This window comes from Scyliorhinus canicula, chromosome 16, assembly GCF_902713615.1.
Source record: "Scyliorhinus canicula chromosome 16, sScyCan1.1, whole genome shotgun sequence".
Taxonomy (NCBI): domain Eukaryota; kingdom Metazoa; phylum Chordata; class Chondrichthyes; order Carcharhiniformes; family Scyliorhinidae; genus Scyliorhinus; species Scyliorhinus canicula.
In genome coordinates, this window is record NC_052161.1 from 115,344,894 (window position 1) to 115,357,204 (window position 12,311).

Genomic DNA, 12,311 nt, shown 5'->3' on the forward strand with positions numbered 1-12,311 from the left:
CACCATAGGCTCTTATCTCCTGACTTAACCTTTTGCGAGGTACCTTTTCGAACGCCTTCTGGAAGTGCAAATACAACATACCTACTGGTTTTCTGCTTGAGACTTCCTCGAAAAACTCTAATAAATTAGTCAGCCATAATTTCCCTTTCATGAAGCCATGCTGACTCTCCTTGATTAGATTATGATTTTCCAAATGTACCGCTTTTGTGAGGGCCACGAAGAATCCAGCACGAGTCTTCAGTATACAAAGAAATAACATTTATTTACAATAACATATATATACAACAGCAACAACTTCCCTTGCTGCTCACTCCTCTCTCTCTGCTGGTTCCAAACTGGCCAGCTTTATTTATGAGGGAGTCTGCTAATGATTTTTCCGCCCCCCCTCATGGGGAAGCTCATACTCCCACAGGATTGTGGGATTGTCATTAGTCCCCAGCCAATGGTAAGCAGGCAGATTATAACAACCACTATTAGATTATTTCCTTAATAATTAATTCCAATATTTTTCCAGCAATATATGTGAGGGTTAATAGGCCTACAGTTACCCATTTTTTGCATCCATCCCTTTTTGAACAGAGGTGTCACATTGGCAGTTTTCCAATCCTCCAGTACGTCTTCAGAATCCAAGTATTTTTGGAAAATTACAACTAATGCACCCACTATATCGGTCGCTACTTCTTTTAGGAACCAGGGCCAGGGGACCTATCTGTCTTTAGCCCCCTTAGTTTGTATAATACTCCTTTTGTAGTCATGGTGATGGCATTTAATTTCTCCCAACGTATTCTTTAGTATTAATGGGATGTTTGAACTATCTTCCATCATTCAGACTGATGCAAATATCTGCTGAATTTTTCTGCCATTTCCTTGTTCCCCTATAACTAGCTCCACAGATTCATTTTTAAAGGGCCTATGTTCACTTTGACCTCTCTTTTCCTTTTGATATACTTAAAGAAGCTATCATTATCAGTCAAGAACTTCTTTAAATATAGAAAAAGGAAGAGATTTGCCGAGAAGCATGAGCAGCTAGTGTCATCTAATCAAATCCATCTAATCAAAGTACCTGTATGGCTTAATGTAGCAAAATGATTTTACAGGCAAAAATTTGATCAAGCAGTTTGGACTTACATGTGGGAGCTGGAATTTACATGATATATAACATGTTTTACAGAACATCTTTCACTTGGATCTACGTGGCAACCAGCTGGAGTTTGTGCCTGATGGAATATTTTCACCATTGGCTAACCTCACTACAATCAAATTACATGGGAACCCCTGGAGGTGTGACTCTGGGAATAATTACCTTCGCTGCTGGTTGAAACAGCATGGAAGCGCTTTCAGATCTGGGAATATCGCCAAATATGTGATATGTCACACACCAGAGCATCTGAAAGGATATGCCATGGTGAATGTGACCGATGGAGAGATGGGCGAATGTTAAACTTTGGAACTCATTACCACCCATCACGTCACTCAACCAGCTCACTTCATGATCCCTTTACTACCAAACAAGTATTCCTGCAATTGCAACAAAGCCATGTTATACCTGCAGCTATTGTACTTTCTGTGACAGAATAAAACCCTCAGCATCACAGTCTGATTCATACAGCAGTCCAGTTGCTTCAGTTGTATTAGTGATGAGCCTGTATCACTCAGAGCCTGTATCAAGCATTCTCAAGTCTGTCAAAACATGGCTAGATGCAGAATAATGTCTCCCCTGGGACATCTCAATCTCAGACAAATGTCCACACCAAAATAACAATTTCCAGTTTATGTACACTTGGCATTTCTTTTCAATTAAGGATTATCTTACATGTCCTCAAAACGTTCTAAAAATCAAATTGGTAGTGAGAAATCTAGAAGGCAAAAGCTAATTAAATTCATCAATTCTTATTTGATTAGAATCTCACCCCGTCTTTCTGTTATTCTCTCCAAGGATGTAGTCTTCACAATGGCTACTTCCGCCCATTTTGAGTGCGCGTCTTCCACATTGAAAACATTTGTCCTTCGAATGATCCAGCATAATCTGTATGAACTCTTTGCCAAGGCTCTTCTGGCCATTCCCATGGGTGTAATGGTACAGGTGACGGCAGGTTTTGAACCTTGTCACAAGCCGAACAGATACCCACCTTCTCCTCGATTTTGCTATCGAGACCTGGCCGCCAAAAATAGCTTCTGGTTATCTCCTTCATCCTTTCTTTAATAATGCTCGGGAAGTCCAAAGTAAGCAACATTTATTTTACGCCAATGATATACGTGGGTCCCGGTAGACCCTTACCAGGTACTCTCTCTCCTGTCGGACGGTTCCAGACTTGCCGATCTTTTTACAAGTACAGGTAAGCTACCCTGCCCCTCGTTGGGGAGCTCATACTCCTCAAGGAGCACACGGAGAACAATCATCCCCACACCGTATGTCCTGCACTGGTCATTACACTTACTATCCCACAATGACCTTTATGAATTTAACAAAGGTGGAATAATGACCCTCATTCCCCAGAGGAGACAAGCAACCTGCACGGATAGTTCCACTCTTCAGGTAACATATGGCTTCAACTCCAGGTTTACTCCCATGGCCTTGCCAAAGAGTACCATGTTCATAACTTATGACAGTAGTGGATTATTTCTGGTACACTTCGTAACTTGTCCTGCAGTTACAAGAGTTTATTCGACTTCTTCAAAATAGAAAATATTATCACTCGAACTGTAGAAGTCAATAGTTTCCCTGCTTCTGGACTGTGGTAGAAAGACTCAACAAAGTTAGTTATGACAAAATAAGTAGTCTTTATTTACGGAAAAGGCGCATGTAGTATTGGCTGCAACTTGAGTTCAGAGAGCAGTTGTTACCCACTGCTTATTCCTCCTTCAGTCCGCGTTTACACAGAGAATCAGTTCAATATTTATACATTATCATTATCAAGATTGCGTGACTACAGCTTAGTCAGGAATTCGATCAGAGGTGGAAACATAAGCAAAGTCATAAAACAGGCACGACCTGCTGACCTTCTAGGACTCTTTGTCTCATCCCACATACCATTATCTTGTCCTTTGATGGAACATTAAACGGTCGGTGACTCCTTAATTCCTGACCTTATCTTGTCTTACTCACACAGCCCTGGGTCATGATGAGTTAACCTTATCTTAAGTTACAGACGTCAGGCATTTTGGAATAGCTTGACCTTCTCTGATCTTATTCATGCATTAAGTTATGCGGAGCCAGCCTTATCAGTCTTACAGGGGTCTGGCAAATTGGAATGACTAGGTCAGCTTTTCTTAAACAGGGGTCTGGTATATTGGAATGGCTAAGTCAGCTTTTCTTACATTGTACCAAGTAGTTGACCAGTTTTCCCATCATGCCATTACTTAATTTGTACAACATCACATTCTCTCCTTTTGTCATATCATGACAACTAGTTAAATAGGTATATCCATGACTCGATTGAAAATGCATTTACACAAGCAACCAAGCAATCCTATTCCTAGTAGCAGTAGTAGTAGCATGAACACTTTAAAGATCCAATCAAATAACCCATGACCCAACCATCCTAACCATATAGTTATGAAATTCACTGCCAATCTCTTGAATTTGATCAGCCTGTCTCTTAATGTGGTCGGCCAGGTTAGTGATACTTTCAGAGTCACCTGGAATATAAGTACAGTGCTCCTGACCTACAATAGCGCACGTTCCTCCCTGCGAGGCTAACAGATAGTCCAAAGCCAGTTGATTTTGTAATGCCACGGTCCGGACTCAGCTGAGACCTTGGCCAGTGCCTGTCCAGTTTCCCTGGCTTCTGCTGCCATTACGTTCTCCAGTTGTTCCAATGCTGAGGCCGTATGGATTAGTTCATTGGCTGCCTTGCCCGTTCCATACAGTGGAAAGGCCATCATGAAGAACTATTCTGTCTTAGTAATAGTTATTTTGTCTCGCGACGAGTAGTGCTTAAGGGAGGGTAGGTGACGCATTTGGGGTACAACATATCCCAGATAGTAGGATCCTGCCCAATCAATAGGGAGCCACGGGTATGCATTAGTGCCGCATATGAAATAGGTTCCATTATAGGCCGTAAAATCATCAGCTAATGTCATCCAGGCGATTGGGGATGTCTGTCCCCATAAACTATTGGAGGTTATATTCCATACCCTGGACCAATCACAGTTAAACATGCCCTTGTTGATATGCCTGGTAAAGGTCCTTGCCAGTCAACTGTAACGTTGCACCTACTTTGCCCCATCAACTTTCCTTTCCCTGATTTATTAAAACACATGGAACCTTGAACATCATTCGAGTGGATGGTGAGGGAGGGCGGAGCCAATGCATGATTATAAGTAGGCTGATACCAAGCCAAAAACCTAGTCATGTCATAGCCAGCAGATCTCCATATTTCCATATCTCCCCTATCTCCCCTGATCCCTGTTTGATTTTGTCGTAAAATCCATTCAACTGTCTCTGCGATATGAAAGGGGAGGGATTGGAGAGGTATTCCTTCCCTCGAATGGACGGGGATGTGGGTACAAACCCAACACTTGCTTACATTCAATTGTTCAGCATAAAGATATGACATATATAAATAGGTATTGGCATGCAGTTCCCGGGTAGTTCGTTTTTTTTTACTACCAAGTGGCCATTTATGCTAAATAGTACAGAGAGTCCAAAAATTATAATGAAGATCTTCATCCTGTGTTCGCGTCTGGGTTGGAGACTATCTTCTTGCAATCGGATAGATGTATCCAACTTGAACGTCCTTCAAGCTTGACGGAAGTCGGTGTAGCCAGTAGTACTACGAAAGGTCCGCTCCAGCATTGTCCTAGTTTCTTTCTATCCCAGTTCTTCACCAATACGTAGTCTCCGGGTTCGATCACTGGATATCGAGGGATGGCTGTCCCTGCTGTCACTGGGAGATGTGCCTGTTTCACCTGTGAGTGGAGAAACTTCAGGGAAAGTGTTAATTGCTTCACATAGTTCTGCATCTGTTCCCCCATCACATGGAGGTCTACGCACCCCAGGGGTTTTTCATGGGCATCCCAGGGAGTCCTCAATGGCCGACCATAGACTATCTCTGCAGCTGACAGTCCGGTCCACGAATGTGGAGTCACCCGCATGTGAAACAGTGCCAAGGGTAATACCTTTAGCCAATTTAACCCAGTTTCTTCAGTCAATTTAGATGATTTATCTTTTAAAGTCCCGTTGGCTCTTTCCACGATTCCTGCTGCCTGCGGGTGATACGCGCAGTGCAGTTGCTGTTTAATTACGAGTGCTTCGCACAATTCAGTATTGATCTGAGCCACAAAATGTGGTCCATTATCTGAGCTCACCATTTTGGGGACCCCAAAACGGGGAATAACTTCTGTTAATAACAACTTCACCACCGTATGTGCAGTACAATTCGTGGTGGGAAGGCTTCAATCCATTTACTAAACACATCGATTATTACTAAACAATATTTATAGCACTGTAATTTTCGTAATTCAATAAAATCAAGCTGTATACAGACAAAAGGGCCATCTGGCAAGGGAGTGGTACAAGAATGCAAATAATCAATAAGTACCGCAATAAAGATTCTGGAATACAAACTTGACCAACTGGAGTAAGCCAGAGGTCCCGTGTCAAGGAGTGCGAACACCCCATTGACTTCCATAGTGCGCGCTCAGAATTAGAGGCGTCCCTCTGTAAATTTTCAACCTCAGTTATCTCTGGCATGTCCTTCGTTCCTAATGCAGGTACCTGATTTAGAGCCTGATTAGCCCCTCTGGGAACAATCAAAGAGGCCAATACAGCCGCCGCCTGAGCAGCTGAATCAGCACGGGCATTCCCTAATTGTACAGGAGTGGTCCCCTTCGTGTGCACAGCACATTTACTAATTGCCAATTGACGAGGAAGCTGAACAGCATCGAGGAGACTTTTAACCCAAAGAGCGTTTTGAATGGGAGCTCCCGCAGAAGTGAGAAAGCCTCATTGTTGCCAGATGCGGCCAAAATACACGCTCGAGTAAGGGCGAATAGCTCGGCTTTTTGTGCAGATACAGGGGTCTGGAAGGCAGCTGCTTCCCAAACTTCAGTGTCTGTTACAGCGGCTGTGGGATACCAGTGAAAGAAATGGAGGAGCTGCCATCAACATAAAAAATGAGATCTGGATTTTCAATAGGCCGATCCGTTAAATCCGGGCGAGGCGCGGTAAGGAAGTGATTCCTAAGCAAACAATCGTGTGGTAGGTCAGCAAGGGGTAGAACAATAATGAAAAGAGAGGTAGGGGTTCTACAATAGTGAAACCTCATAGCGGCTCAAGCGAACTTGAGTCAGATGCTGGGTTTGCTGAGACGTTAGGAGAGCCACAATAGAGTGCGAGGTATGCACTTGTACTGGCCAGTGAAGGGTCAGATACGAGGCCGTCTGTGCTAACAAATGGACAGCCGTAAGAATTTGAAATGAAAATGAAATGAAAATCGCTTATTGTCACGAGTAGGCTTCAATGAAGTTACTATGAAAAGCCCCTAGTCGCCACATTCCGGCGCCTGTCCGGGGAGGCTGGTACGGGAATCGAACTGTGATGCTGGCCTGCTTGGTCTGCTTTAAAAGCCAGCGATTTAGCCCAGTGAGCTAAACCATCCCCTGGTTGGGTGCAGGAAGGTAGACCGCAAGCTACAGGATCCAATTTAGTAGAATAGTAGGTGACCGGGCAACACCGGTCACCGTGCTCTTGTGTCAGAACACCAGTGGTACATTCATCAAGAACATTAACATATAACTGAAAGGGTCTGTCATACTGTGGTGAGATAACCACTGTAGTTATGTGTACTGCAGTAGGGGGATGTATGCCTGTACCTGTAATACAGGTTCCTCCGGTAAGCCCCTGCCTGCTAGCTCCGCCCACAGGGAGCTTATGTATAAATGTATGAGAGCTGCTCAGACCCTTAGTCTACTGTTGCAGATGGAGGGACAACATCGTACAACAATAAAGCCTCTATTGAACCAGTCTCTCGGCTTTGAGTATAATTGTTAGCGCTACACATACATAGGTCGTCTTAGCGCTGGGGAGGTAGCCAGGGTGTTTTTGAGAGCAACAAAAGATTGCTTTGCCAAATCGGGTAGTTCAAACTTAAGAGGATTATTTGAGAGGAGTAAGGAGTAAGTTCTTTAGTTTGGACAGTACCATTCGGAATCCATTGTCTGCAAAAGTTCACCAGTCCTAAAAAGGCTCTCATCTGTTTGAGCGAGGTAGGAAATGGGGTCTGCAATATAGGATTAACACGTTCCTGAGTAAAGGAACGATCAGTGGCACTTATTAGGACACCCAAAAATTTGACCTGCCGTTGGCCTTCATGAACTTTCGCGGGCTGGATCACATATCCCCACGAATGGAGACGGGTGAGCAGGTAAATGGTGTCACACCGGTTAGCGACAAAGTCAGGGCTAGCAAGGAGTAAATCATCAACATATTGGATGATGGTGGACCCGCCAGGGGGTGATAACGTGTTAACTGGGAGTGCAGGGCTTGTGAGAAAAGGGTTGGAGAATGAATAAAGCCCTGTGGGAGCCTAGTCCAAGTGTACTGGTTGCCCTTAAATGCGAAGGCAAACAAATACTGTGATTCAGGGGTGAGGGTTATCGCAAAAAAGGCATGTTGTAAATCCACAAGGGTAAAAACGGTCGCTTCAGGTGGGACATTACTAAGGATTGTAGCTGGGTTTGGGACTATAGGATGTAAGAGTTCCACGATCTGATTAATATGTCGGAGGTCTTGGACCAAACGCCATTCGGACGGTCTACCCATCTTAGGAACCGGAAGAATCGGGGTGTTACAGAGCGATTGGCATTGTACCGAAATTCCCTGTTGAAGGAAAGATTGGATCACGACCGAGACTCCTTCTTCAGCCTCGGGGCGTAAAGGGGACTGTGGAATGGAGGGTAATGGCATATCAGGCTTGACTTCAATAACAACAGGAGGTACATTGGTGAGACCCACTTTGTGTTTGGAAGCCGCCCATAAATCCGTGGGGACTCCCGAAATAGGAGACTGGATTGACCGATGGTGTTGCAATGCACCATTGAGACAAAAAGATTGGGGAAAATATTCTAAAGTGCCCTGAGGGAAAGTTTGCCGTCCAGTAAAGGAAGGATCAGCCTGTCCTTGTAGTGCAGCTGGCAAAAATCCCAAGGATTTGGCACTGTAGCCTTCGTTGACAGTAAGGGTCACGTAGGGTGCCACGAGTCCCGACTGATGCCAGAGCCCGTGGGATACCACGGAAAGGCAGAACCTTCTTTACCCTCAGCGAGGCCAACAAAAGGCACTTGTTATAGAGTACCAAGGGCCTCTCGGTAAATGCTCTCCGACTCGGTCGAGCATCCTGTGTGATCATTGCAAAGAGTTACATGTGGATTAGGAATATCTAAGGGAAGGGAAAAGTGGGAACGATCAAAATCAACCGACCACCATTGTGGTGTAGTGAAAAGGGGGAAATTCCGAAGCTGGGCTTGCGGGATAGCTGATATTGTAATGCCGTTATCAAAGCAAACAATTTCTACCTGCAAGGGACACAGAAAATCCCGCCCGGCTAGGTTGACACCAAGGACCCGGGTAGCCGTGAAAGAGATGCAACATTCGCAGCCCTCAAATTGAACAGAGAGCGGCTTCGTAAGTTGATAAATAGCACCTTTCCCCATAAAACCACCAAGTTCCACCTGCTTATAAGAGAGGGGAAATCTGAATTAACGTCCAGTCTAACGCAGAATTAGTCGCGCCGGTGTCAAACAAGAAGGGGATAGGCACGCCTTCTATGTAAATCGTAGCCATGGGCAGAGTGGTCCACTGAGAGGACTGGAAAGTTAGATTGGGCTAGTCAATAGGGGTGAGAGGCAGTGAGGGGCATTCGGCCACAGGGTTGAAATCTACCTTGTCGTTGGGGAGCTGGACAATCCCTAGCATAGTGCCCTGTCCGTTGATAGTTGAAGCAAGTGACATTATATTTGGCTACAGGACGATGCGGAGGAGCGCAGTCAAAATCCTCCGTGCATGGAAGCAGCCTGAGAGCGGTAACCAAATTCCAGAGGGCCCATGCAATCTGGGCAATGGTAACGTGAATCTGTCTGAGAGCCTTGACCTTTAGGAGATCTCCTTTGAGAGGGACGTTGGACAAACTCGGACTTAATTCTAGGCTTTATAACAGGCCTCATGGTTGCTGCCATTGCTCCAATAATAAGACACAGCCAGGCAGCACGGTGGCGCAGTGGTTAGCACTGCTGCCACATGGCACCGAGGTCCCAGGTTCGATCCCGGTTCTGGGTCACTGTCTGTGTGGAGTTTGCACATTCTCCCCGTGTCTGCGTGGGTTTCACCCCCACAACCCAAAGATGTGCAGTGGAGGTGGATTGGCCACACTAAATTGCCCCTTAATTGGAAAAAATGTATTGGCTACTCTAAATTTATAAAAAATCAAAAAAAATAATAAGACACAGCCCGTTTCATTTGAGATTTTGAACTGTCAGACCAATCCATGTTATTAGTTTTAATACTAATACTAGACGCTACGTAAAGAGTGTAGACGCCACAGAAGCGGTCAAAAAATTCTGGACCATCTTCCTCAGGAGCTGGGGTCTAGTCAAGTAGCTTGAAGATGTCCACGGGCTTACGGAGAGCCCGTTTCAGCGCTGGGAACATTAAAGCGCGCTCATCCTCCTCAGTCTGTTGCGCGGTGCTGAAGGTTGCCCATGTGTCCCCGTAAAGTCCCAATTCATTTTTCCACTTTTCCCCTAGCTCTGGGGGAAGTGACAAATAAATCAGTGAATATTGATCCCGTGTGGTAGCCCATACATGGTCGCAGTTTGTCTCAAAAATTCAGTGAACCCTTCTGGGTCGTCTTTACAGGAAGGACATTGGGCCATGATCAAACATAGTTCCCGGGGTTTAAAAGCCTGCCTTTGCGGGGGGGGGGGGGGGGTGGGGGGGGGGGGGGGGGGGGGAGGAGCCTCCTCCTCTTTAGGTTGAAGGGATAAATCAAGAAGAGCCCGATTGACAGAGGTGAAGGGTTGTTCCATATTTAGGAGTTGCGTTTGTGACCGGGTGCGTGATGCCACAGGAGAAGCGGCAGTGGGAACATCATTAGCAGTGGGGCCATAAGGGAGAGGCTGGACTTGGGACGGTGGCAATGAAGCAGCGGGGAGCGCTGGATAAAGGGAGGATCTAGGGGCCAACTCCTACTCTTCCTCCCTATCACATGAATTGGCATGCCAGGGCAACTGGGAGGATCCTCCTGGTGTTTAATCTGATGGGGTAGCCCTACCTGCCTATTACTCGGCGCTGTCTTATTACTGCCCTGTCGTTTTGTCTCATGATGCTTCCTATCCCAAAGCTCACATTCCAATTTTAAAGTTTCCCAATTCTTTGATTTCCCGTCCACACACTCATCAATACCTTTTCTACGGGCGTTACTCCTCCAACTCATTAATAGTGATTGTTCATGGCGTCTAGCCGACTCTTTTTTCCTTTCGGAAATTAAAGATTCCCACTTGAAACCTGCATTTTTTTTCCAAAATAGCTTTTTCTGCTGCAGTGCAATGTTCCAAGTTCCATGTGCCGCCTAGTGGCCAAATATCTTTACCAATTTACTATTTAGTGCAGCAGATAATCGTCGGAAATTCCGTTCTTGTGAAGGGGGTCTCAGAACATATAAAAAGCAAAGGAGAATTTTTTGTCTAAACTCTGTCCCATAACTTAAATATACTGTGCCCCTGGCAAAAATGTTTTTTTTTTAATTCTGGTACCAAAATTTAATCACAAGGTCCCTGACCCAAACTAAGCCTGTACAACCCTGATCCGGATCAAAAACTAGATCAAGAGGTCTCTGAACTAGCTACGTGTGGACGCACGGCACTCCAAGGGTGAGGAGGGTCTTCTTGGAGCGGAGCAGGGAGAGTGGAGGGCTGGCATTACCCAGCCTTTCGGGGTATTACTGGGCGGCTAATGTATCGATGGTGCGCAAGTGGATGATGGAAGGGGAGGGGGCAGCGTGGAAACGAATGGAGAGGGCGTCCTGTGGCAACATAAGCCTGGGGGCCCTAGTAACGGCGCCATGGCCGCTCCCTCCCACGAGGTACACCATGAGCCCGGTGGTGGCGGCCACCCTCAAGATCTGGGGGCAGTGGAGGCGACACAGGGGGGAAGTGGGAGGTCTGATGGAGGCACCGTTAAGAGGGAACCATAGATTCATCCCGGGGAACATGGACGGGGGATTCCAGAGCTGGCACAGGGTGGGCATCAGGCAGCTGAAGGATCTGTTTGTAGATGGGAGGTTTGCGAGCCTGAGAGAGCTGGAGGAGAAATTCGGGCTCCCCCCGGGAAACGTGTTTAGACATTTGCAGGTGAAGGCATTTGCTAGACGCCAGGTGGAAGGGTTCCCCTTGCTCCCTAGCAGGGGGGCGAGCGATAGGGTGCTCTCGGGGGTCTGGGTCGGAGGGGGGAGGATATCGGACATATACAAAGTAATGCAGGAGGCTGAGGAGGCATCAGTAGAGGAGCTGAAAGCCAAGTGGGAGGGGGAGCTGGGAGAGCAGATAGAGGATGGGACATGGGCTGATGCCCTGGAGAGGGTTAATTCTTCCTCCTCGTGTGCGAGGCTTAGCCTCATTCAATTTAAGGTGCTACATAGAGCCCATATGACGGGGACAAGGATGAGTCGGTTCTTTGGGAGTGAGGACAGATGTGTCAGGTGTTCGGGAAGTCCAGCGAACCATGTCCATATGTTTTGGGCATGTCCAGCACTGGAGGAGTTCTGGAAGGGGGTGGCAAGGACGGTGTCGAGGGTGGTGGGATCCAGGGTCAAACCAGGATGGGGACTAGCGATTTTTGGGGTTGGGGTGGAGCCGGGGGTACAGGAGGCGAGAGAGGCCGGAGTACTGGCCTTTGCGTCCCTAGTTGCGCGAAGAAGGATACTGATACAGTGGAAGGACGCGAGGCCTCCAAGCGTGGAAACTTGGATTAATGACATGGCAAGCTTTATCCAGTTGGAAAGGGTCAAATTCGCCCTGAGAGGGTCGGTACAAGGGTTCTTCAGGCGGTGGCCGCCTTTCCTCGACTTTTTGGCTCAAAGATAGGGTGCAGAGGTCGCAGCAGCAGCAACCCGGGGGGGGGGGGGGGGGGGGGGTGGCAACAACGGGTGTGGTGGGCTATTTAAGTTTGTAATGCGGGCAAATTTGTTCGCAGTTCATGTTTGATGTTAATTGTTGCTTTGTTTGTTTTTGGGGGGGGGAGGGGGGAGGGACAGCGCACGCGGGGGGTCGGGCGGGGGGGGGGGGATATTTGTTAAGAGAGAATATTTCGTAAT

At 46.7% G+C, this 12,311-nt stretch overlaps 1 protein-coding gene across 1 annotated transcript in view; it reads left to right on the top strand.

Moving 5' to 3' along the window:
* The window catches only part of LOC119979759 (carboxypeptidase N subunit 2-like), a 36,339-nt gene extending 34,728 nt beyond the window's left edge, over window positions 1-1,611 (top strand). Inside the window, exon 3 of the mRNA XM_038822377.1 lies at window positions 1,172-1,611. Within this exon, the coding sequence (XP_038678305.1) occupies window positions 1,172-1,441 (270 nt within the window). The 3' untranslated portion in view covers window positions 1,442-1,611. The remainder of the gene's footprint in view (window positions 1-1,171) is intronic.
* Window positions 1,612-12,311: the final 10,700 nt, after the last annotated feature.